Source organism: Carcharhinus amblyrhynchos, chromosome 7, assembly GCF_965287045.1.
Source record: "Carcharhinus amblyrhynchos chromosome 7, sCarAmb.v2.hapA, whole genome shotgun sequence".
Taxonomy (NCBI): domain Eukaryota; kingdom Metazoa; phylum Chordata; class Chondrichthyes; order Carcharhiniformes; family Carcharhinidae; genus Carcharhinus; species Carcharhinus amblyrhynchos.
The window spans coordinates 27,585,799-27,612,242 of NC_137330.1; the positions used below are offsets into that span (position 1 = coordinate 27,585,799).

Here is a 26,444-nt window from a genome sequence, read left to right on the forward strand (position 1 = left end):
GTCTACCCAAAGCCCCTAGGACTCTTTCTATCATTATTTATTTTAACACCAATCGACTCCCTGAAAGTAACTCCACTCCCTGCTCATTCCTCATATTCTGCAATATTTTAGTCTGCAATATTTTCCCTTCAAGCGTTTATCCAATTCCCTTTTTGAAACATGCTGTTGAATCTGCTTCCACCAAACTCTCCAGCAGCTGATTCCAGAACATTAACAAATCACTCAATTATCATTAAAAATGGTTTTCAACTGTCATTAAATTCTGCACATGTTCATCTCATGTAAAAGATCTTCTCTCACAAGCAGAACATTTGCTGTCATCCAAGAAAAAAGCTGTCCAATTTCAGAAGGGTTATGGATAGAATAAATGACAAGATATAACTGTTATTCTGTGATCCTTCTGCAACGGTATATTTGGATCTCTGTCCATCTCAATGTGTATTTCTTATGGAGATGCCTGCTAAACACTACCACAGGTTAGGTGAACCTCAGCACAAACCACCATTTTTCCAGAACAAAGGCAAACAAAGACTAAGAAACCATAACACTTGTCAATAATCTACTTTTAATGCAAATTACTAAAGCTACTAAAGTAATCAACAATTTACAGGAGTTTATTTTTGAATCACACATTTTGGTCAATATAAACACTTGCAAAACATGCATTTCATGTGTGTCTACTCACCAAAGGATAGGGTCAATGAGGATGGTTCTGATACACCAGATGGGTTTAAATTGCTTCATTTCCCAGTTTTCAAATGTTTATATTGCCTATTTTTCCTTCCCACATGCAAATATTCATATGTTCCTGCATTAAATTTCCACCATACCCTCTGATGTGCAGCTTTAGGTTTGTCTGGGATCTGCAGATCAGCTTAGTCCTTGACTGAGTTCCAATCCAAGGAGCATAAAGTGTATCCACCCTGATGCGATAGAGCAAACTTCCAAAGTGTCGAAAACAACCTTTAAAACTGCACGAAATAACCTTCAGTAAAAGTACTATGAACAGAAACTTCCCCACTAACAGACAAGAAAACAGCTGGTACTGAATATTTATTGGCACAGCTACCCAAGTTTACTTCAGGCCCCTCAATTACCCCTGTTTACCTGCTTTGCTTTCACAGGTGGGTTTCAACAGATCAAGAAAACTCGTGGACCCGCCATCACAGTGAGAACAATACATTAACATCACTCAAAATGAACAATTAGAATATGGAAATTAAAAATGCCCTCTGCAAAGGGGCAAGACAACTTATTGTGCTGGAGTTAAATGTGAAAGTTAACAGGGTGGAGTTGATGTACAGCCACTGGTTTTAATGCGACCCTCATTTAAACTCATGCACTTTTCCACATTTGAGCTTTGGCCGAATATGCAAATAGCACTCACCAACACATCCATGATATTGCCCGAGGACAAATGAAGTGGATTAAAACTGCTCGTTCTCAAGAGGTTCCTTTGATCTTTGTATTCATTCTCAACCAAAAGAGTTACATTACAGTTCTTATTAAAACAGCTTAATTGTGGTCTAGTTTTACCAGCCTCATGACACATTAAACCTTTGAGGATGAAATCAAGTCGCAACAAAACAGTGGAAATAACTCTATTAGACTTTCCTCTCTCAACAAGGATTGGGAGAAGATGATCAAAGTGATCACATCAAAGACTTTTGCTTAAGTAGGTCAATCAAATTGTAATATTAACTGCACTTTACATTGTAATAATAAGATGCAAGTTTTTGAAGGCTTTTATACATCACATTTTCTTCAGCATTTGGGGCTTTTCTCTATCATGAGACTAAAAAAAATTGAGCCAACATGTATGTGCAGTTCATTGTGGCATTCTGTAGTTTTGCACAATTCTTGTGTTCTAATTTACATATATATTTGCAACAACAAATTTTGCAGATATCATTGCAATTGTTTTCAAATTGAGCTGGTCCAATAAAAAAAACTCTGGAGTTAGGGTTTTTCAGTCCTTCTTGTTGGGCAGGGTCATCCAGTCCCACCAGTGGGATCTTCCGGTCCCACCAGTGGCGACTGCCATGACAGGTTCTCCGGCGGCAGGATGGACACACCATGCAAAACATCACAGGTATCGGTGGGTCCGGATAATCCTGTTGACAGCCAATCGGAAGTCATCTTTTCCACCAGAAAAATGCCACTGGGGATGGAGGGGAAGAGAGGGGACCAGAAAAGACAGCAACCAAAAATCAGAGACTTAGGCATCTAAACTAAGTTTACAATGTTTTCACACACACAGGCTGAAATATGAGAAGTAAATGGTTTTCCCTCAACACAAACATTAAATCCTATGAAATTAGTCACTGGAAAACTGATTACTCATGGTTAAAAATCAGTTTATATTGATTTAAATGTTGATATAGGTGGATAAATCACTCTCCCAGGATGAGTTTTGACATTTACTGATTTGTAATTCTTTCCTCGACATAAACCTGAAGGCAAATTAAAACATTGTTCACATTCATGACAGCCTCACACTCTTTTGCTCGAACAATAAAGGCTTGGCTCGCAGATTCCTCAGCAAAGACAGAGGTGACAGATAGCACTGGGAAACTCTGGCAAAAAAATCTGCATTCTAGAGTGAGGCTTTAGCATGAGTTCCATAGCTGTCCAAAAGAGAGCTTTACTTTTACTGCAGCTATTGTTTGAGCCGAGTAATTATAGCTCCTGCTCCCCTTAATTTCAAGCCCTATTTGGATCAGCAGCAAATATCAACTGATCTGTCAGTGGAAACCAGTTACAGATCAAGAGACCACTGCTTAATTTCATGCCTTGCTATTGAACAATAACTGAATAATCAAATACTTCTTGTGCTGCAAATCTGATGTCAAAATATTGCAGGAATTGCTTTGAGATGAATAGTGACTACAACATGCTAGACAGCTGTTTGCACTGATGACATTTTTCATTAAGTATGATTAGCTGAAACAATTCATCAAAAATTAATTACATATTCTTTTGCCTCGTCACCGTATACTACTTTTGCCATGTTTTTCCACTGATTTGTATAATGTGTCAGGATTCTTCCTGTCTAATCATGGAAGCATTTTAGTTGCGGTACAAGATAATCTCATTTATCTCAATGCCACGGTTGAACTGTGTCTGAGCAATACTGGATAGCTTCCAATTTGAATTAAGATTAACAATTTGATTTTGTACCTATTCTCACTGCTCTTTGGTGTGCTGGAGGTCAGTATAGGTGCAATTAACTCAGAGGAGAATATTTTGTTTCATGAGGTTGGAAACACCTATGTTCCTTTGTGTGGGAAGGAAAAACAATTTTTTCCTCCCAATATTTATAATGTGTCCTGTTGCTTTATTCTAAATTACCTCAATTCTACAGTGTTGGCTCTTCAGAAAGTTTGATTAATTAGTTTCCCAGTGCTGGCCCTTTAGAGTCTTTGATTCCCTTTAGCTCTTGATTTACTTGGCTAATATTTACTTCTTGCTGTCTGTTTTGTCCCTCCAGATTTTTGCACTTGTCTGTTGAAGATACTAATCCTGCAGGGCAATAACCCCAGGGACAAATTCTTCACACACTGTTACTAACAGATGAAATTAACTGCCACCACACACAGTGAATGTGGACTTGTTTAAAGCATTCAAAAATAAATGTCTAGAGACTTCATTTAATCTCAATTAGGGAGATATGAGCTGGTAATCGTGACAGGAAGGAGCTGCCAATGGTCTTTACGGAAACAGGCTGGGTTTTTTTGTTAGTTCCTTATATTTTCTCCCCACTTGCAGCAGGAAGCGGAGTAATGATATTCAATCGCACTGATCAAATCTTTTTAGTTGTGCTTTATTTAACTTTCGTCATCGTCAATTATAGATCACCATTACTGTGTACTGAGAGATGCACTAAATCTTGGGGTAGCTGCCACAGAGGTGCAGTAGGGAAGTTCGCTGTCTAAGACTTTTCAACTACAGTGAACCAAGAGGAGCCAAATCTTCGGGCCAAATGACTCACTGCATGCATACAGTGAGTATTACATACATCTCAGTTGTATTGAAACACCTCAGAGTGCAACATATCGATAACCTTTAAATACCCATGCACTATTTTGTAAGACTATTGTAAAATGTCTGAAACATTTCCTTGACTGTACTGAAACATCTCAGAATGTTACTTGTAAAGAACCTGAATATTATTGCTTTTTGTGTGATGGTCATTTTGAAATGATTGTAAAGTTCTCACAGATTTATGAATACAGTATATTTTTGAGAAAGAAAAGTCACTATCACTGCAGAACAGAAGATGTAACTTCTGTATATAATTACTTTCACAAAACCACATGGGAATATATAACAAAGATCAGCCCCAAAATCTAATTGGGGAATAATTCTGGAATTTTGTTTCTGATGGAAATCAGTGGGGAGTCCTTCTGCAGCTGGCGCTGTGATGATGTTACCAGCTTGAAGGAACCATTTCTGAGTCAGCAAACATGCTGGACCTATCACAACAGTAACATTATTTATAAGCATTGTATAAGATTGTAAATCACGCCTAATTATTAGCTCCCTCAATTGCTCAGGTGCATAAAGCAATGAGTAACTGAATCACACAGACCATCAAAGTCCCAGTTTCAATTCCTGATGTGACTGCTCTCATAAGGAAGCGACGTGTCCTTTGTTTGAACAGAGGGGAGTACGGTAAGATGAGAGAGGAATTGGCGAATGTGGACTGGGGGAGCGCGTTGGAAGGTAGGTCTGCTGAGGAGCAGTGGAGGATTTTTAAGGAGATCTTTCTTGGTGCTCAGCAGAAATTTATTCCGACGGTCAAAAAGGACCATAGGAGGAGAGGTAATAAGCCGTGGATAACGAAGGAGGTGAAGGAAAGTGTTAAATTAAAAGCGGAGGCGTTTAGAGTAGCTAAGAGTAGTGGGCGAGAAGAGGATTGGGAGAGGTTTAAATGTCAACAAAGATTGACAAAGAAATTGATAAAGAAGGGTAGGAGAAACTATGAAGCTGGGCTAGCGCTTAATATAAAAAAGGATAGCAAGAGTTTTTATAAGTATATAAAAAGGAAGAGGCTGGCTAGGGTGAACATTGGACCCTTAGAGGATGAGAAGGGGGACTTAGTGGTAGGGGATGGGGAAATGGCTGAGGTCTTGAATAACTTTTTTCTTTCGGTCTTCACGGAGGAGGATGTGAATAATTTGCCGGGTGTTAGAGATGGAAAGGTGGTAGGACTGGAGGGTCTCAATGACATTACTGTTACTAGAGAGGCGGTGCTCGACAGACCGGAGGGGCTGATTGTGGACAAGTCCCCAGGACAGGACAGAATGCATCCGAGGGTTCTGACAGAAATGGCGGAGGTGATAGTGGATGCCTTGGTGGTTATTTTCCAGACGCCGCTGGATTCCGGGGAAGTGCCGGAAGATTGGAAAGCGGCTAATGTTACGCCGTTGTTTAAGAAGGGTGCCAGGCAAAAGGCAGGGAATTATAGGCCAGTTAGTTTAACGTCTGTTGTAGGTAAAATGTTAGAATCCGTCATTAAGGAGGAAATAGTGAGGCATCTTGAGGGGAATTGCTTGATAGAGCAGACGCAGCACGGTTTCGTTAAGGGGAAGTCGTGTCTGACAAATTTACTGGAGTTCTATGAGGATGTGTCTAGGGCGGTGGATAGAGGAGAGCCGGTGGATGTGGTCTTTCTTGATTTTCAGAAGGCGTTTGACAAGGTACCTCACAAGAGGTTATTGCAGAAGGTCAGGGGACATGGAGTTGGGGGTAGGGTGTTAGCGTGGATAGAGGACTGGTTGTCAAATAGGAGGCAGAGAGTGGGGGTCAATGGGTGCTATTCGGATTGGCGGTTGGTGACTAGTGGAGTGCCTCAGGGGTCGGTGCTGGGGCCTCAGCTATTTACCATTTATATAGATGATCTGGAGGAGGGAACCGAGTGTATGGTGTCGAAATTTGCTGATGACACCAAGATTGGTGAAATGGCAAATTGCGCGGAGGGTGTGGAGAGTCTGCAGAAGGATCTAGATAGGCTGGGCGAATGGGCCAGGAACTGGCAAATGGAATTTAATGTTGGCAAGTGTGAGGTGGTCCACTTTGGTAGGAATAATGGTAGGAAGGATTATTACTTACGTGGAGAAAAACTGCAGCAGGCGACGGTGCAGAGGGACCTCGGGGTCCTTGTGCATGAGTCGCAAAAACCCAGCTTGCAGGTGCAGCAAGTGGTCAGGAAGGCGAATGGGATGCTGGCCTTCATAGCAAGGGGGATTGAATATAAAAGTAGGGAGGTCTTGCTGTGGCTGTATAGGGCATTGGTGAGGCCGCAGCTGGAGTACTGTGTGCAGTTTTGGGCGCCGTACTTATGCAAGGATATTTTGGCCTTGGAGGGAGTGCAGAGGAGGTTTACTAGGCTGATGCCGGAGTTGAGGGGGTTGAGCTATGAGGAGAGGCTGAATAAACTAGGCTTGTACTCGTTAGAGTTTAGAAGAATGAGGGGAGATCTCATTGAGACGTATAAGATGATGAATGGGATGGATAGGATAGAGGTGGAGAGACTCTTCCTGCTCAGAAAGGACAGTAGGACTAGGGGGCACAGCCTCAAGATAAAGGGGGGGCGGTTTAGAACGGAGTTGAGGAAGAACTTCTTCACTCAAAGGGTGGTGAATCTCTGGAATTCTCTGCCCGTTGAGGTGGTGGAGACTGCCTCGCTAGATATTTTTAAGACGCGGGTTGATGGGTTTTTGATAAGAGAGGGGATTAAGGGTTATGGGGAGAGGGCGGGAAAGTGGAACTGAGCCACTTCAGATCAGCCATGATCTTATTGAATGGCGGGGCAGGCTCGAGGGGCCAGATGGCCTACTCCTGCTCCTATTTCTTATGTTCTTATGTTCTTATATTATCACTGGACAATTAACCCAGAAACTCAGCTAAAGTTCTGGAGACCCTCGTTCGAATGCTGCTATAGCAGATGGCGGAATTTGAATTTGATTAAAAAAATCTTGAATTAAGAATCTACTGAAGACCATGAACCCATTGCCAAATTGTTGGAAAAACCCATCTGGTTTACTAATGTCTTTTAGAGAAGGAAATCTGCTGCCCTTACCTGATCTGGCCTCCATATGACTCCAGAGACACAGCAATGTGGTTGGCTCTCAGCTGCCCTCTAGCAAGCCACTCAGTTTCAAGGGCAACTAATTATGGCCAATAAATGCTGGTGAGTCAGCCACACATCCATTTCTCATGAATGAATTTTAAAAAGTGTGCTGATACAACAGTGCTGTTTTTGATCACAGTCCAACACTCACTGCTGGAAACACTGGAAATCTTCAGCAATGTGCACTGTGACACTTCCTCCCTTGAATGGCTTTGGGATTCTTCCCCTCTCCACATCTTTCTCGGGCACTGGCACTCCAATGTACCCTCTCTGCAAATCAACTTCAGCCCACCAAAGCACCGTTTAGGTTGATAACTGAATCAGACTGTGATGCTTGCACAGTTAAATAGCCTGTTAAGGTTCACATCGACAAAATGGACTAATGGAGGAAAACAATAGTATAAGGCGAAATCACTTTTGGGAAAAGAGAAAATTGAGAACACAAAAAATTATAGGGAAAGCCCATTTGAAGTTTAACAATTTTGTTTTGTATTCACAACCACTTCTAATAATCTTTGACTCTAACAACACTCCTTTGGGAAGATAGAATTGGCAGTTTCCTACCACATTCCTCTCCTTAATAACTGAATCCTTGGTTATCCGCTGACATACATTTCACACTCTTTACTGAACTGGCTCCCACCATGGTCTGGAGCCTGCCCTCTTATTGCTGAATGGCGTTTACTCCTGTTCACTTGCTTTCAATGACAGCTGAACTGCACTCAACCTTCAGAACTCCGTCATCATTCCTCATTGGACTGGGTTGCTGTGATTTTTCCAGCGAGTACCACTCTTAACCTTATATACTCTTCACTCCCCAACACCTGTTCTTTAGACTGGCTCTCTGCTCTGCACTGGTTCCATCGAGGTATCTTTAATCCTTCTCCGTCTTCTGTGTTTCATTGCTTTTTTTTAATTTTTGGGTTTCACTCCTGCTATTTACTTACCTGTTTGTATTTCAGAGGTACTGGCATGAGAGGATCATATGTACTTTCATTGGACTCTTCGTTTATTCTCTGCTGGATCTTTAGTTAGCTCTCCACTCCTTATTTCCAATAGATAATCTTCAGCATTGTGAGCTGTGGTATTTTCTCCCTTGAACAACTTCTACATTCATCCCCTCTCCATACCTTTTTCCAAACCTGAATGCTGGCACGCCAATCTACCCTCTCTCCAAAGCACCTTACATTTGAACTTCAGACTCTCTCATACTTTGGTAGACATTGAAATGCATTGGGCTGCCAGTGTGCACAATTTTGATTATCCAGTGCCTTTAATGTGGGGAAGTGCCCCAAAGTGTTCACAAGAAACAGAAGACGACCAATGTGGGTATTGAGTGGAAAGAGGCAATATTCAGACGGGTAACTAGAAGTTGTGCCAGAGATGAGATTTATGAATGTTTTTAAAGGAATAAAGAGAGGAGCAGAGGAAGAGCAGTTTTTGGGAGAAATTCAGAGCTTAAAACCAGGATGGCTGAAGGTGCAGCCAATCACAGAACAAAGAGGAGGATAGAGAGGAGCTGGAGATGGAGAGATGTGTAATTCTCAGGGATGGTAGATCTGCAGAGGTAGGGACAGAGTTTAATATTTGCTACTGTAGAAATACCGTCCCAAGAGGGATCCTGGAAAAAGTCTCTCTCGAGGCAAAATGCCCCGGGGGCACAATTCTGGAGAATATACCAATAATTAACAACACACTGCACACAACCAAACCACACGCATTATGGCACCAATTAAATCAAAAGCCACTCTTAGCTCATGATGGTTTATGTAAGTGTGCTACTGCATGTCAGCTAAAATGTACCCTGAATCGGGTGCAGGTCTCACAGCGAGCATAATATCCAAAAGTGTGTTCTCTAAATAATGCTGAACACATTCCTGCGGAGGCAGGATGTATTCCAAGGTAATCAGTTGGAACAAGGTCTTGATGTGATGAACACAGGTTTTCCTGTTTATTGAATGGTTCAGTTTCTTTTTCAGTTGACTCAGCAAACACCGCTTAGAGACAAAAATGTTTTTGCTGCACAGAAGGAACAGGACAGATTTCAACTTGTTGATGTGTCACATGAGGGCACTTCATTCAACTGGTCTGTTGAAAATGATAAAAGCATACCAATATGCAGCAGTACCAACAGTAGAGGAGTGGTCTATAGCAATACCCCTTGCTTTATGTCAAAAACCTGAAATCTTCACTCATTTCCACTAGCAAAAAAAAAGCAAAGGGCACGTCAGAAAGAGAATGATTTCTAAAAGACAAAACAAAAACTGTGTTGTATCACTGTTGGAGGAATAACGCAAGGCGTCAGTAACAATGTGATGTGTTCAACAGGTCACCCACCAGCAGACAGAGAAGATAAAGTCACCATTACAGATATGACTTTTCATCAGAACTTTGCCATCAGGTCATGTACAAAAACATAAATCTATCTTTGACCTGTTCTGTACTTCCAGAATTTTTTATTTATTTGCAGCAGTTGTGGTGCCTTCTTTCATTTTTGCCTCAGACTTATGTAAAGAAATGGGGAAAACTCACAGGCAATTAAGTCTTGACTGAAGCAGCCATGAAAAATCTGCTCTGCAGTCGTTCTGCCACGGCAGCTACAAACGGCAACAAACACGACCAAACATTTCTGTTTTCAGTACATGGGTAATAATCAGGCAGAGAAGATCACCTGCCCACTCTGCAACTAATCTGACTTCCAAAATTCAACATGTTCCATAGGGGACAGGCGATTTGCTCTGCTAGATAACTCCCAGGCAGTGAGCCGAGACATAACATTAAGGAAAGGTTAGGGATATTTAATGAGCAAGACCATAAAGAGTATGACAAAAATAAAACTTTCATTTCCAATATGCAGTGGTATTAACTGCTTCATTTCAGTTACAGCACATGTGGAATTAAAAATCTGATTCATCCACAGAAAACGACTCACACTATCTCCATAAAATATTATTTTATTGTCCATCACCAACTGACTCCTGAAGTGCTCTCTTTTGTCTCCACACTGTTACATCCGACAAGTGTAAGAAACTCTCAGACATTTTTGCCGCTGTGATTCAGACCGTTCCATCAGTTCACTCTGCTACTTCTTCCCTCTGACTGTTAGGACAGTCAGACTGTTAGGCTCCTCCACAGATTGCCCTTGTCCGAACCCTGAACACGTATTTTTTTTCAGCTGATCTTCCATTTCTCCTTGCTCAGGAAACCCACTACTTACTGCCTTAACCCCAATTAAGAACATAAGAAATAGGAGCAGGAGTAGGCCATCTAGCCCTTCGAGCCTGCCCCGCCATTCAATAAGACCATGGCTGATCTGAAGTGGCTCAGTTCCACTTTCCCGCTTTCTCCCCATAACCATAAATCCCCTTGCCTACCAAAAACCTATCTACCCGCGTCTTAAATATATTTAGCGAAGTAGCCTCCACCACTTCAACGAGCAGAGAATTCCAGAGATTCACCACCCTTTGAGTGAAGAAGTTCCTCCTCAACTCTGTTCTAAACTGCACCCCCCTTATCTTGAGGCTGTGCCCTCTAGTCCTGCTGTCCTTTCTGAGCGGAAAGAACCTCTCCACCTCTACCCTATCCATCCCTTTCATCATCTTATACGTCTCAGTAAGATCCCAAGGCCAAAATATCCTTGCGCAAGTGCGGCGACCAAAACTGCACACAGTACTCCAGCTGCGGCCTCACCAGTGCCCTGTACAGTTGCAGCAAGACCTCCCTACTTTTATATTCAATCCCCCTCGCTATGAAGGCCAGCATCCCATTTGCCTTCCTGACCACCTGCTGCACCTGTAGGCTGGGTTTTTGCGACTCATGCACAAGGACCCCGAGGTCCCTCTGCACCGTAGCATGCTGCAGCTTTTCGCCCTGTAAGTAGTAGTCTTTCCTACTATTATTCCTACCAAAGTGGATAACCTCACACTTGCTAACATTGTACTCCATCTGCCAGGTCCTCGCCCACTCGCTCAGCCTATCTAGATCCCTCTGCAGACTTTCTACACCCTCCGCACAATTTGCTGTTCCACTTATCTTTGTGTCATCAGCAAACTTCGACATCTTACACTCGGCTCCCTCCTCCAGATAATCTATATAAATGGTAAATAGCTGAGGCCCCAGCACCGACCCCTGGGGCACTCCACTAGTCACCAACCGCCAATCCGAATAGCACCCATTGACACCCACTCTCTGCCTCCTATTTGACAGCCAATCCCCTATCCACGCTAACACCTTACCCCCAACTCCATGCCCCCTAACCTTCTGTAACAACCTTTTGTGCGGCACCTTATCAAACGCCTTCTGAAAATCAAGAAAATCCCACTAAACTCTGAATGACTGAATTTCACCTCCTGGCTCTCTTGATCACTGACATTGCAAATGGCTCCCTTTCTGCTGTGGCCTTCCTTCATGGACTTGTTGTCATTGTGCTCAATTCCTTTAACAAACAAAGCACACCCAACACTACAACAGCAACTTACATTGACATAACCTCATTAACATTGGGTCAAAAGGATGACAAAGTTTCGAACAGTTTGGTCCAGCCACAGACAGGGAGGATGCAGAGTCAATGGCTAGGGAACAAAGCAGGTAATCAGAGTGTATCACCCCTCCTTGACCTCTCTGCACAATCAAATCATGCTTCTTCAATACTCTGTTTCTCTTGTTCAGCTTAGTGGGACTACCCTTGCTTATTTCCCACTGTTACTTATCTAATCATAATCAGACCATCTCCAGGAATGGTTCTCTTCCTGCCATTGCAACATTATCCCCCGAGTTCTCAGGGATCTATCTCTGACCGTCTCCCCCTCCTTCCACATCTTTGTGCTGCCCCACGACAATGTCAACCCAGGACATGGGATCAGATTTCAGGTGTACATTGGTGACACTCAATTCCATCACTCCAGCACCTGAACACTTCACTGCATCAAGTTAAACAATCTCCAAAAATGTAACAAAAAATGGTAAATGAGGATCTGCAATTTGTAATACATAAGAGAAGCAGTGGAACATGGTGAGAGATCAGACATGATAGGTGAGTGAGACTCAGAAAGGGATAATATGGATGGTGGAGCTCTGGATGAGTTGGATGCAGGTGGAAAGTTCAGAGTCAGAGAAAATAAGCCTGCAGGTGTTGAAAAATGAGTCAGAGTTTTAGCAAGGAATAGAAAGAGGGAAGAAGACAACCTGATGTAGGCAATCTCGAAAATTGAGCAGACATAAAAAAAACCTCATGATCAAAAAGACTTTGAAAGATGCATGCAGCTATCAGGATCAGCCTAAGGGAACAGACAGGAAATGCAATCAAGTTTCCATCTACAACCATACAGAAAGACTTAGATTTTGTCAATACTATACCCCACTGCCAGCTGTCAGTATGATTTACACTATGTCTATAATTTGTGAAATGAGCATATTATGCTAATGTCTTCCAATCCATAAAACACAGAGGAAATAAAAGAGTTGTGTTCTGAACAGAATAAATGACTAGTAATTGGGGTATATCATGACTCTACCCCCTTGAGTTTAAATAGCAAATGTCTTAAAGTCAAGAGACCCCATACTCTAGCTGTACAAAAACATCCTCTACAACAGGTACACACACACACACACATCATATTGATGCAGTTTGAACCAAAACTATAGATATTGATATTTGAAAATAGTGATTTTCATTACTGAAGTCCAAACAAAAATAAAAGCATAAACTTTGTAATACCCAACAACTTTTCTGTTCGCCATTTGCATCAAAATGAAATAAATTAACACACTGACTGCTATTGATATTATTAAGGTGTAATGATTAATATGATTTCAAATGCTCTGATTATATTCCAAGAACAAATTAATGCATGATGTACTTCTCACCGCTGTCCCTTTGCTCTATTCCATTTAGGAAGTAGATTTCAATAGGGCTTCAATCAACTTGCTTTAGTTCCTGAGTGCATGCATATTTTGTGAGATATATTTTAGTCCAAACAGACCTGTATCACATTTGGGGAAAATTTTCATACTTATAAACTTGGATTGATGCTAATGAGAGAAAACTTAATATGCCATAGAAGAATGTTCTCCCCAAAAGGTGAAGAACAAATATACATATTTTTTATTTAGCCAGTTATCTAGTTATAAGATACTAAATAGTAAACTTTCCAGTTTCTGACAAAACACAGTAATCAGCACCAAAACCAAAGAAGTGATGGAAATTCGTTCGCTCACCTTCTGGCTCACCACACAAGTTACACTGTGATTCTACGACAAAAAGAGGAAAAGAAACACCCATTAATATTTCAATTCATCACACAAGGAATTAGCAATATACAATGCATTCAAATAGCTATGCATTAGCTAAGTTCACTTTTTTTTATTTTAAAAAGGAAAACATGTGTTTAGTTACAATAGAACTGATTACTTCAACATCTTGGAAAGCAATATTGTCACTCGATCATAGGTTCTCCTATTTTCTTTCAATTCTGGATTGAAATAAATGTTTAATTGCATTTATTCATTTCAGAAATATTTTGGACAGTTACTGCATTTCACAGCTGAGCACATTGACTTCATATATCCTCAATCTAATTTGCAATAAGTATTTGTCTGTCTAAATATTTATTTAACAGATGCAAAATTTATTCCAAAGTTTAATTGAAAAAATATGCATTATAATAATTTAATAAGAATTGCATCTTATAATAAAAATCAGAATGGTGTTAGAGTTTAGATTTATTATAGATCTCTGGATACTAATGACATCAAGGGATTTGGAGCTGGTGGGAAAAATATCATAAGAGGTAGATGATCAGTTTGAGTGGCAGAGCAGGTTTGACAGGCTGAATGGCAAGGGTTCTGGCAAGATACATTTATATTATTATATTTGTATGAATTCTATTTTGATTGAATGGTTTAGAGTGCAACAATGAAAATACTTTGAACTAAATATGCAAGAGAGTGAAGTTCAACTAAAATGCGTACTTCACAAATGTAACACGTAAATTCTAGAGACTGTCAAAATTACAATGCAGAAGAATGCCAATTTGATTTAATTTATTATTGTCACATATTTGGGATACACTGAAAAGTATTGTTTCTTGTGCACTACAGACAAAATATAGCGTTCTAAGAGTACATAATGGAGAAGGAAAGGAGACGGTGTAGAATATAGTGATCAGTCACAAGAGGGTGCAGAGAAAGATCAGCTTAATTTCTGATAGGACCATTCAAAAGTCTGATGACAGCAGGGAAGAAGCTGTTCTTGAGTCCGTTGGTATGCGTTCTCAGACGTTTGTATCTTTTCCCAATAGAAGCATTGTCCCATCGTACCTGACCTGGCTCTTTAAAAGAACTATTTAGAACGTAGAACATAGAACAGTACAGCACAGTACAGGACCTTGATGTTGTGCCGAGCTTTGTCCGAAACCAAGATCAAGTTATCCCCTCCCTATCATTCTAGTGTGCTCCATGTGCCTATCCAATGACCGCTTGAAAGTTCCTAAATTGTCTGACTCCACAATCACAGCAGGCAGTGCATTCCACACCCCAACCACTCTGAGTAAAGAGCCTACCTCGGACATCCCTCCTTTATCTCCCACCATGAACCTTATAGTTATGCCCCCTACTAGTCCCTGAATGTCCACTCTATCTATCCCCCTCATCATCTTATAAACCTCTATTAAGTCACCTCGCATCCTCCTCTGCTCTAAAGAGAAAAGCTCCAGCTCCCTCATAAGACCTACCCTCCAAACCAGGCAGCATCCTGGTAAAGCTCCTCTGCACCCTCTCCAATGCTTCTACATCCTTCTTATAGGAATGTGACCAGAACTGCACACAATATTCCAGATGTGGCCACACCAAGGTCCTGTACAGTTGCAGCATAACCCACAGCTCTTAACTCAAACCTCCTGTTAATAAACGCTAACACACTATAGGCTTCTTCACAACTCTATCCACTTGAGTGGTAACCTTCAGAGATTTGTGGATATGAACCCCAAGGTCTCTCTGTTCCTCCACATTCCTCAGAATCCTGCCATTGTCCCTGTAATCCACATTCAAATTTGTCCTACCAAAATGAATCACCTCGCACTTATCAGGGTTGAACTCCATCTGCCCAGCTCTGCATCCTATCAATATCTCTTTGCAGCCTACAAGAGCCCCCCACCTCATCCACTACTCCACCAATCTTGGTGTCATCAGCAAATTTACTGACCCACCTTTCATGTCCCTCCTTCGAGTCATTGATAAAAAATTACAAATAGAAGAGGACCCAGCACTGATCCCTGTGATACACTGCTGTTAAATGGCCTCCAGTCTGAAAATTTTCCACCCACCACCACCCTCTGTCTTCTATGAGATAGCCAGTTACTTATCCAATTGGCCAAATTTACCACAATCCCACAACTCCTTACTTTCTTTATGAGCCTACCATGGAGAGCCTTACTAAAATCCATGTATATGCTCCACCTTAGTTACCTCCTCAAAGAATTCAATCGAATTTGTGAGGCAAGACTTACCCTTCATGAATTGGTGCTAACCATCCTGGACTAAGCTGCATCTTTCCAAATGGTCATAAATCCTATCCCTCAGGAACTTTTCCATTAACTTACTGCCCAAAGTAAGACTAACCGACCTATAATTATCAGGCTCATTCCTATTTCCTTTCTTGAACAGAGGAAGGACATTTGCCACTCTCCAGTCCTCTGGCACTAACCCCATGGACAATGAGGAACCAAAGATCAAAGCCAAAGGCTCTGCAATCTCACCCCTTGCCTCCCAAGGAATCCTAGGATATATCCCATCTGGTTGAAGGGACTTATTGACCCTCAGGTTTTTCAAAATTACTAATATATTTTCCCTCAGAACATCTACCTCCTCCAGCCTATCAGCCTGTATCACACTCTTTCATCCTCAAAAAGATGGCCCCTCTCCTTGGTGAGCACTGAAAAAAAGTATTCATTCATCACCTCTCTTACCTCTTCTGACTCCATGTACAAGTTCCCACTACTATCCTTTGACTGGCCCTAACCTCACTCTGGTCATTTATTTAGTCTTGGGGTTTTCCTTGATTCAACCCACCAAGGACTTCTCATGCCTTCTCCTAGCTCTCCTAAGCCCCTTTTTTAAGGCTTATTCCTTGCTAACTTGTAACCCTCAAGCAGCCCAGCTGAACCTTGTTTTCCTCATCCTTACTTATGCTTCCTTTTTCCTCTTGAAAAGGCATTCAACCTCTTTTTTTTGTTTGCTCCCACTGCCCTGCTCTTTCCCCAAAATCCTGCATTTATTATAGTTTCAAGTATTTATCCAATTTCCTTGGAAATTTACAATTGCATCTGCTTTCACAAAATTTTCCATATCCCAGATTCAGCACATTCCAAATCTCAACAGGTTGCCAGTCACAATAAATTGTCCTCATCAGACCCCTTGAATCTTTTAACAATTATCTTAAATTTCTGTTCTTGAGGTAACAGCACCATTAATAGTGGTAACTGTTGCTCCCTAATGTTATCAAATCCATTCATAATTCTGAATGCCTCTATTAAATCTCAACTTTTTTCATTTCAAAATCTTTTAGCTGTGGTAAACCTCTCAAAGGTCTTCATACCCTTCTTAGACTATGCTGTCCACAATTGGACACAATACTTTAGCAGGTCAAGGCCCCAAGTGATTAAATGTTTAGCAATTTCTTTGCTTTTGTGCTCCTTACAAAGCCAAGAATCCCATATGTTTTTTTAACAACCTTATTAAGTTTCCTTGCCACATTTGTGTTTATAAACACAAGAACCTATCCTCAAGGGCTAATCATAGAGAGCAGGTGTGTGAGGTTCTGTCAAGGGGGGCAGTGTGTATCCTTACAGAGAGGTGTGGAAGTGTCATGGTTTCTCAGGCCCTAATTCAAAAGTAAATTGGATAAATACTTGTAAGAAAGTATTTTGCAGAGTTAAAGGGGAATGGCAGGTTAGTGGAAGCTCCTTCAAAGAGGGGCACATGCCTGATGGGTCAATTGGTCTCCTTCCATGCTGTATGATTCTATCAGTTTAAGTGGAGAAAATACAAAATGTTGATGTTATTGTACAGGAAGGAAGTTTCAAGTCAAAAATTTGCATCATGCATATGTGATTAGATTCTCATTGAAAAGAACTGCCCCCCAATGACATTGTTTCCAAGTCTGTATAATAGCTTTAATTTTCCTATTTAAAATATGTCAACCCTTTGCAAGTAACTACTTTTGGTTTGAAAGGCAAATTAACTACAGCATGTACAATCCTGGAAAGTGCATTAAATGAAATGTCAGAAAGAACATTTTCTGAGAGTAGCCTGCTTCCAGAGACATCCAGAAAATAAATCTCATACCTTCAGCACCAGAATCCCTGCCTATTAATTTCCAAATTCACTACTGCCATTGCAAATTGCTCTTTTGTACACTGGCATTTTTATTTCTTGGCAATAAAAGTAATTGAATGTTCATTCACTGCACATTCATTTCTAACAAATTCCAGCACTTTCAGTCAAAACCCCTGTCTTCACATATCATTAATATATATTCAAGCCTATAACTGACCTTCACCTTTTGGGGGGCGGCAGGAGGGGTTTTTAATCGAGCTTTTGGAGATCTGCTTCAGCTTCTAGGGGTCTGTGTCAGCTTTTCTGATGCCACCTATCAACATTTACTAGTTTGTACATTGATTTGTATAAGGTTAACATACACAAAGCACAAAACAGTCAGGAACAAAATGACTGCTAAACTAGGGTGATAGACCCCTTAATTTTGCACTGGACGAGTCTTCTTTCACTGATGAGAGTACACTTATTTTAAGAAGAGGAACAGGAAAGATCTATATTTTTGATTGTTACATTTTAAAAGCAAGCGAACATAAAAACAGGAGTGTGCACATTTCATGTTCAATTATACACTTTAAAACTTGTTTCAAACATGCATAATTGAATGCACAAACCATTTTGTGTTTATACAAATATGATTGGACCAACTTATGTATAGACAATAAGATTCTAGCCCATTGCTAAAGCTTATCATTAGACTGGCTGCACATTAAAATAATCAATGTTCAGGCATCTTATTGTCTGTTGGAATCACTGATATATTGGGAGCAGATCCTGGCACATGTCAACCAAACTTACAGTTTCTGTCAGAGAGAAAAAAATCAATCTTATGACCTGATATTGCCCTAAAAGTGTGCAATGGGCATGATGCATGCATTAAGCATTACCAGTTTTGATTCAGGAGTAGCAATTGTGTTTAAGTCAAAATATATTGGGTTGAGGCTAACTTCAGTGTTGTCACGAGGGAACACTACATTTTCAGAAGCAGCATCTTTCAGATGAAACACTAAACTTTCTGCTCTTTCAGATGATGTTAAGCATACATTCTGAAAAAGTCTGGGAAGTTCTTCCAGTGGTCAGTTAACATTTATTCTTCAACCAACATCATGAAAAATAGGTAATCTATTGTTTATCTCATTGCTACTTGTGGGTCCTTGCTATATGAAATTGGCTGCCATATTTGCCAATATTACAACAGTGAAGGTACTTCAAAGTTCTTCCTTGGTTAGAGAAGCACTTTAGCCTTAAGTTGTGATGTTAAGAGATCATTCAAAATATCTGCTGCTGCATCTGGTGGATAAATTTGCAGTCAGTTAGTGGCTTTGAGTGATATTTTTGTAATAGTGCTTCTCAAACGTTTTCCCCAATGTGACTTTGTAATTCCATAGTGAAAATCTGGTAGGGTTGGGGAGGAGAGGGTGAGCATTAGAGTTAATTAATAATGGGTAAGGGAGGGGCATCAAAATAAAACAAAACAACTTTAATTATCAAAGTTCACGCAATGAACTTTAAATTTAAAACTGCAGACTTCTGCACATCTATTTTGTGAAAATGTCATCTTACTCACTAAGCCTAACAGAAGTAGAAGCTCTGCATAAGAATCAATTCATGCAGTGAGCATCAAGTTTCTGGTCATTACCAAACTCGCCCGCTGGGCACCACAGGGGCTGGGGTGCCTTATAGACCCTGACAACCACATTTTGATTGAATGTTTTAAATTTCCTTTCAATTTTGGTTTTTGTTCGGACTGTTCCCCCCTTCCTTTTTGGGGGACTGCCCCTTTTAAGTTGTCCCTAAGTTAATTTGAGTTCGTTTACTTGTTTGGCATGCAAAAGATCACCAAACCTGCCTACATTCCAGAGCTCTGATTGGCTCTGGGTATCACACAATCCACCCCCTCTCCCTCATTGGTGCCTGGATTCATCACCAATTCCTGATTGACAATCTGACAGCCAATCAGCATTGGGGCTGTTATTCCCTGGTTTGGGTGCAGGATGTATAAATACAAGAGCTTGTGTTAGGAAGGGGTAGTTCTAGAACTTTCTAGGTGAGTGTGAGCAGGAGTTTTGAAGATGGTGTCCCAAGTATGTCAAAACTATCACAAGGACTGTGAGGATGCTGTTAATAAGCAGATCAACCTGGAGCTCTATTCCTCCTATGTTTACCTCTCCATGTCTGCTCACTTTGACCGGGATGATGTTGCCCTGAGTCACTTTGCTGAGTTCTTCAAGGAGCAGTCACATAAGGAATGGGAACGTGCTGAGAAACTGATGGAATTCCAGAATAAACGTGGAGGCAGAGTCATCCTGGAGGATGTCAAGAAGCCAGAGCAGGATGAGTGGAGCAATAGTCTGGAGGCAATGCAGAGAGCTCTACAAATGGAGAAGAATGTGAACCAGAGTCTACTGGATCTGCACAAACTCTCCTCTGGGAACACTGACCCTCAACTATGTGACTTCCTGAAGACCCACTACTTGGATGAACAAGTGAAGATGATCAAGAAGCTTGGAGATCACATCACCAACCTGAAGAGACTGGGAGCCCCTGAGAATGGCATGGGAGAGTACCTGTTTGACAGGCTCACCCTGAACTGACTGGGATTTGGGAATCCCAATTGTTCAGCATTGTGGAAATGAAGAGTGAGCGAATGAGTGCTTGGTGTTTAATTCTCCTGTTCTGAATATGAAATAAAAATGTTCACTATTAAGCTGGTTTCCTTCATTTGTGAAGATGCCTTGCAGTAACATCTTGGTGGTTTCCCTTGTCCCCTTCCATATTTCTTTAGGGTGGCAGAGTGGTTAGCACTGCTGCCTTAGTGCCAGTGGCCAGTTCCCAGCTTGGCTCACTCTGGAGTTTTCAGTTTTCTCCCATGTTGGCCTGTGGGAGGAAACCCACACCAAAAAAGTGCAGGTTAGGTTGGCTATGCTAAACTGACCTTGTGCTTAGGTAAATGTTTGGGGATAGAGTGGGTAGGATTCAGTGGACTTATGGGCCAAATGGCCTCCTGCACTGTCAGGATGAGAACCTGAGCACAAAGAGTCTGTGCTGACTCAGCACCTTGCCCAAGCCCCCTTTTGGGGGTGGGGTGGTGTGGGGGAATGGAGAAAGGGGAATTCTTTGTAGAAAAGATTATTTCCCAGTCACTGGGACATGAGTTGAGGTTTTCTCTGGCAGGGGTGAATTGGCACCTGATTTGAGTGTGTAACTCCAGGTAATTGTTGTGATGCCTTTGTTCAGAGACATCACATGTTGCTCATTAGGCTGAATATAGAACAGCATTGGTCACTCCAGATGGGTTATGCAGCAGGTGCTACATCAGCTTCTAGATCTAACAGGTATTGCATTCAATGCTGTAAAATGTCTGCTCTAACATATTGTTCTTGGGGTCTGGATGCTGCCAGCCTAGCCTTTTCTAAAAGGAGAAGAGGAAAAAAAAATACAGAAGTTAAATCCTGGCTCTACCACCTGCCCCCCCCAATCTTCAATTACAGCATAACTTCCCTCCACCTCTTACTAATCTTCCAATCAGGATCCCCATTAATTGTTGTGACCCATCATATCTGGGGTCACTTGAAGGTTAATTCCCTTCCCCTCCTCCAATGAGCTAGAGGGGGAAAAAAATGAGGTGCTTACAGCAGACACGGACTACTCATGTGAAACTTTTACACTCTGTTCCCTCCCAATGAACTGTGAGCCTGGAAAAGAAAACCAGGTGTGTGAACTAAGGGGTCTTGGAGCTATCCTGACACTGTCTCTACTCCATGGCTGCTAGTATGGCCTAAGGGGTCATGAACCCAAAATCTTGTCCTGCGGCCCTGCTGAGGCTCACAACCCACGGTTTGGGTTCTAGAATGTGCAATTGTTAAGAATCACTGAGTAATTAGACAGACTTAATGGTAGGATTTTATCATTATTAAACAACAAAAAATAATTTTAACAGATTTAGATGAACAACAATGGTTAGAGTTTTCTCTCTGAGCCCACCGGTCCTTATCAAACGTTGCAGCTTTGCTACCAGGAAAGGCCTTAAGATTTAAGACTGAATTTCTCTGACCTTATCCATGCTGGGATTCTCTAGTCCTGCTGCAGTGAAGGGAGATTTGGCTGAGTACCAAATACTCTGTTCTTGCCAGTGGCATGAATGGTCAGTGGATTCCAACTTTACTGGTGGTTGGAAGGGATGGTTGCAGACACAAACTGCTACAGGTTTTACACTTCCGCCTATCAGCATTGCAAGCCTTTGATTGCTGTCAGGTATTAGCATCTACTCCATATGTCAGTGAGTTTCATTATTGTTACTATGCTTGGTTTCTTTGAGCTGTTGTTGTACTGTACTGTGCCTCTATCTACAGTAATTGCAAAATAAAATGGGTTACCAATGCTTGGTTCTCATGAAAATCCTTAGTTACCCTGAGGACATTCCAAGTAGCTGGGACCATGACAAGACGATATAAAAATGAGCCACCTTTCTCTCGGGTAACAACACAGCCATACGACCCAGCTGGCCACCTCAAAACTGAGGCAGGAGCTGATGTATGATACAGAGTCAAGTATGGTAAGACAGCAACAAGGCCATCTCTTGATCCAACATCAGGGTGCAATGCATGATCTGGAACCCACAGTATCACTTAGGCCTTTTGTTGGGGTAGTATCAAAAAGTAGCCTTGAGGAAGAAATGTTATTTTGTGCATCAGTGAATACCTACCTAACTCCTTGTATTCAAATCCTTAAGTTTCACCTTACGATTTGGGTGTATTTAGAGTGCACTTTTGATCAATGTGAAATCAACTTTGCACTGTCACTTTTGCATAAATTCAACAATAATGTAATATTCATCTTTGAAAAGGACAATAGATTTAATCCAAATAATGACAGACCAAATAATTTAACATCAATGCTACTTGAGTGATTAATAGATCTTTGAGTGATATGAAAAACAAAGGAAATTTGGATTAGGTAGGCAGGAAACCAGTCTTGATAGGCTATGTTGGGCCAGGCACTTTCACAGGATCCAACCCTCCTCAAATATATCCTTGAAGAACTGCACAGATAGTGGCTCCTGTCGTCTGGCTCCTGCAACTGACATGGTTTTGATAACTCTGTTTCAAGCAGCACAATACAAACAATCTTTCCCCCCACCCCCGGAAACACCAAGGGGAAGCACTAGGATGACAAGCATTAGTTGCATGTACTGTCTTCACTTTTAGGGAAATAAAGAAGTGCAAAAAATGTTGCCTCTATCCCAAGTGGTGGATGAGTACACATGAAATTAATTAATATAAGAACAAAATAAATCGGACCAGCTGTAGGCCATTAGATCCCTTGAGTGTGCTCCACAATTCAGTAGGATCATACTGATCTTCAACCTCAGCTCCACTTTCCTGTTTGATTCCCACAACTCCCTTTGCCTTGAGATGCCAATGAAGGACATAATGTAATGTATACAGGTCTGGTCCAAGAGTCAGGTTATGGTATTAATTCAAAATTGTTTCAATGACCAGCACAACAGCCAGTTTCCATTACCTTTTTTTTGCTCCTCTTGCTCAAAAGTCATAGTTGGCCGTGGACTTCCTCTTTATTCAATTGTATAGGAACTCCTCCTCACTTTGTGAACTTGTGTAAAATGCAATAGATTTTGAACACCTAAACAATACACAACACACCCTGTTTTTCTTTTACTCATATAAATGGGGTACTCAGCGTGAATTTTAGTCGAGCTATGCCTTTTGTTAGCTAATTTCAGTTGTTTTTTTGGAGTTTCTCAGTTGGGTCATTAGTCCTTGCCTTATATCTTCAAATCCCAGAGAATAGTGACTGTGGGAAGCCAAATGCATCATGAGTACTCCCAGGACACTAGACATTGACTTGATGTTTCTATGATTCAACACTATTAGTTTTGTTTATCATTCTTGCAGGTCAGAATAATCATATGCATGAAATATTCTGCACTCAAAAACACTGTTACCCGGTAAAAGTTTGATGTCTGTCAAACTAATGTTTTGTTTCTGCAGGGAGAATAATGAACGTGTACAAACAAGGCTCTGTCACTGGTTGATGGATTTGTGGACAGCAGATGATTGATCTTGCTGGTTTGGAAGAAGCTAATGCAATAACTCTTTTATGCTCTCAAATTGGTGCTCAAGAAGTGTGTACTTTTTTGGTAGCTTTTCATATCAAGCAGAGAAAGTGAGGACAGGTATATGATGTGCCTAACTAAGACTACCTCTATCTGGGGAAAGGCTGGGTACCTGCAAGAAGTATTTCTATCTGCTTTTAATGAACTGACCGAACTTCTTCAAACCTTGGAGTGCCATTTGGAAGTCCATAAGGATTCCTGTTCTGAACACTTTGTTTAGTGCAAATGAAGTAGTAGCTTAATACAATACTGTCATAGGAACAGGAGGGGGCCACTTAATTTCTCAAGCCACTTTGCCATTGTTTGCGAATCTGTTACCTAATTCTGTATACCCACCTTTGGTCCATAACCCCTAGGACCTCCAGTTATCAACAATCTATCTATTTTAGTTTTAATATTTACAATTTACCTAATATCGATGGCTACTTGTAGCACGGAGTTCCTATCTTCGACCACAGTTTGATCAAATCAGCCCATAACCTTCTCAGTCTCAATCTGTGCAATTTCTTCTTATGATTTAACCCTTGGAGTTCAAATATCTTTCCGGTAAATCTGCAATGCATACCTCTCTCCAAGGCTAATATATCCTTCCTGAAGTATGGTGCCTAGAACTGCTCTCAGTGGACCAGGCCTAACCAGGCTCTCTTGTACTCTAGTCCTCTAGATTGTAAAGGCCAGTGACTCTCAAATCTTCTTCCTTATTTTCTAATTCAGTTTATGATACTTTAATGGTCTGTGCACCTGGGCCATGCCATCGGTCTGTAATGGTGTCTTCTGTTTCTCTTTTCACCATTTGAAAAGTACCATCCAAGGAAAGGGAGGGGTAAACAAAAACGTTGCAATGCAGTAAAACAAGTATGTAAGTAGAATAAAGTAATACACTGATGAAGATGTTGGCGGAGGGGGGGGGGAGCATGTATTTATTTAGTGCCATTCATGTTCTCAGAATGTCACAGCTAATAGATTATTTCTGAGGTGCAATTACTATTGTTAATAAGCAAACAACATGACCAACTGCAGTGTTTACAAACACTGTAGGTTTGCAAGCTAAGCAAGTGAGGTAATTATGGGTGTATCTATACCACATGGACTGCAATGGTTCAAGAAGGCAGTGCACCATTGTTTTATCCTGGGCCATTAGGCCTGGCCAACAAAGACCACCTTCATTGAAATTTTTTTAAAATTGATAAATGTTTGGCAGCATTCATAGTGATCAAACACTGACGGGTGTTCTAAGGTATGGCTTTAAATGTTAAAAATGACAAAACATATATCGCAAAAAAAACTGTGTATAACATTTATATGCACTGAAATATCCTTTTCAAGCTCACAAGAATGGTCTAATCAATGTGAAAATAATTATGCTATCCTAACCCTTAATGGTATACCATGGCTGTAGTATGCATTTGTCTACAAGATGCATTACAGCAACTTGCCAAGGCTCATTTTGCAGCACTTCCCAAACCTGTAACATTCACCACCTTGGAAATCGAGGTAGCAGGTAAAGAGGAATGCTGTCACCTTCACATTTTTCTCCAAGGCACACACCATTCTGAGTTGAACATTCTCTCCACCTTCATTGTCAGTGTGTCAACAACCTGAAATTTCCTAACCAACAGCATCATGCAATCCCTTCAAGATATGCACTGTAGCTGTTTAAGAAGGCAACCCACCAATGCCTTATTTATTGCAACTAGGGGTAGATAGTATGTGCCGCTTTGCCAGTCATGCCCAAATCCAAAGAAATTAATCGAGAAGCCTTGCAAGGAATCATGAGAAATAGTAAGTGTTTTCCATCAAACTTTCATAAAGATATTTTCGTCTTTTCAATATCATCTGATCTCTAAATTCAACTTCCCTTCACTTAGTCAGTGAAGTGTTTCCATTGGAATAAGTAAGCTGTTGGTATTCCTGTGGAATGCAGCAACCCCTGACATTAGTTTCAGGGTGATAGGGCTATTATCCAAATTTTTATTTAATTGTCTCTCAGCTACCACAATCTTCGTTCAAACATAGTTTCCCTATCTCTTTTTGAGGGTTTGCTAACAGCTTGTGGTGAATTGGAAAGCAGTATAATCACACCAATGGTAAATTCTAAGAGGACTTCCAAGTTTATTTTACTCCTTCATTATTACTTCGCTACTTAGTCATGAGAGGTAAGGATTATACAGTGATTATACAGACTGAACAGTGACAATTTTAAAAAATTATAGCTATAAAAATAAAATACTTACCTCCATGGAACACAAGGAAGAGTAAGTATTAAATACTTAATTGCCATTAATATTCCATCTCTTTTGAAAAAAGATACAGACCTAAACTCAATGATAGTAGCAAAATAGCCAGAAATACAGGATCATTTTAGGTAGAGGCGATGGCCTTGTTGCTACACTATTAATTGCTAGACTATTAATCCAGGAACTCGGCTAATATCTTGGGGATGCGAGTTCGAATCCCGCAATGATTGATGGTGAAATTCGGAATTATGAATGTGCTAATGACCATGGAGCCATTGTTGATTGTTGGGAAAATCCATCTGTTCACTAATGCCCATTAGGGAAGGAGATCTGCCATTATAACCTGGTCTGGCCAATATGTGACTCCAGAGCGATATCAAAGTGAATACGAATGGCCTCCTTCTGCACTGTAAGATTCTATGATCTATGAATGTGGTTGACTGTCAACTGCCCTCCAAGGACAACTAGGGATGGGCAATAAATGCTAGCCAGCCAACGACACCCATGTCCCATGAATGAAGTTTTAAAAATTAAGCATGCGAGAACATTATAATGGCTTATTGTCAGAGTAATAAAACAATGTGAATTGCTACTGACTGGACACCTG

At 40.9% G+C, this 26,444-nt stretch overlaps 1 protein-coding gene and 1 pseudogene across 5 annotated transcripts in view; one reads left to right on the forward strand and one right to left on the reverse strand.

Moving 5' to 3' along the window:
• dlgap2a (discs, large (Drosophila) homolog-associated protein 2a) overlaps positions 1-26,444 on the reverse strand; it is an 874,451-nt gene that overhangs the window by 453,661 nt on the left and 394,346 nt on the right. For all 5 annotated transcript variants that reach the window (XM_080192052.1, XM_080192051.1, XM_080192054.1 and 2 more), the window contains one exon: positions 13,352-13,384. In XM_080192052.1, the coding sequence (XP_080048178.1) occupies positions 13,352-13,384 (33 nt within the window). The remainder of the gene's footprint in view (positions 1-13,351; positions 13,385-26,444) is intronic.
• On the forward strand, positions 19,537-20,058 carry LOC145345430 (ferritin heavy chain B pseudogene; annotated as a pseudogene).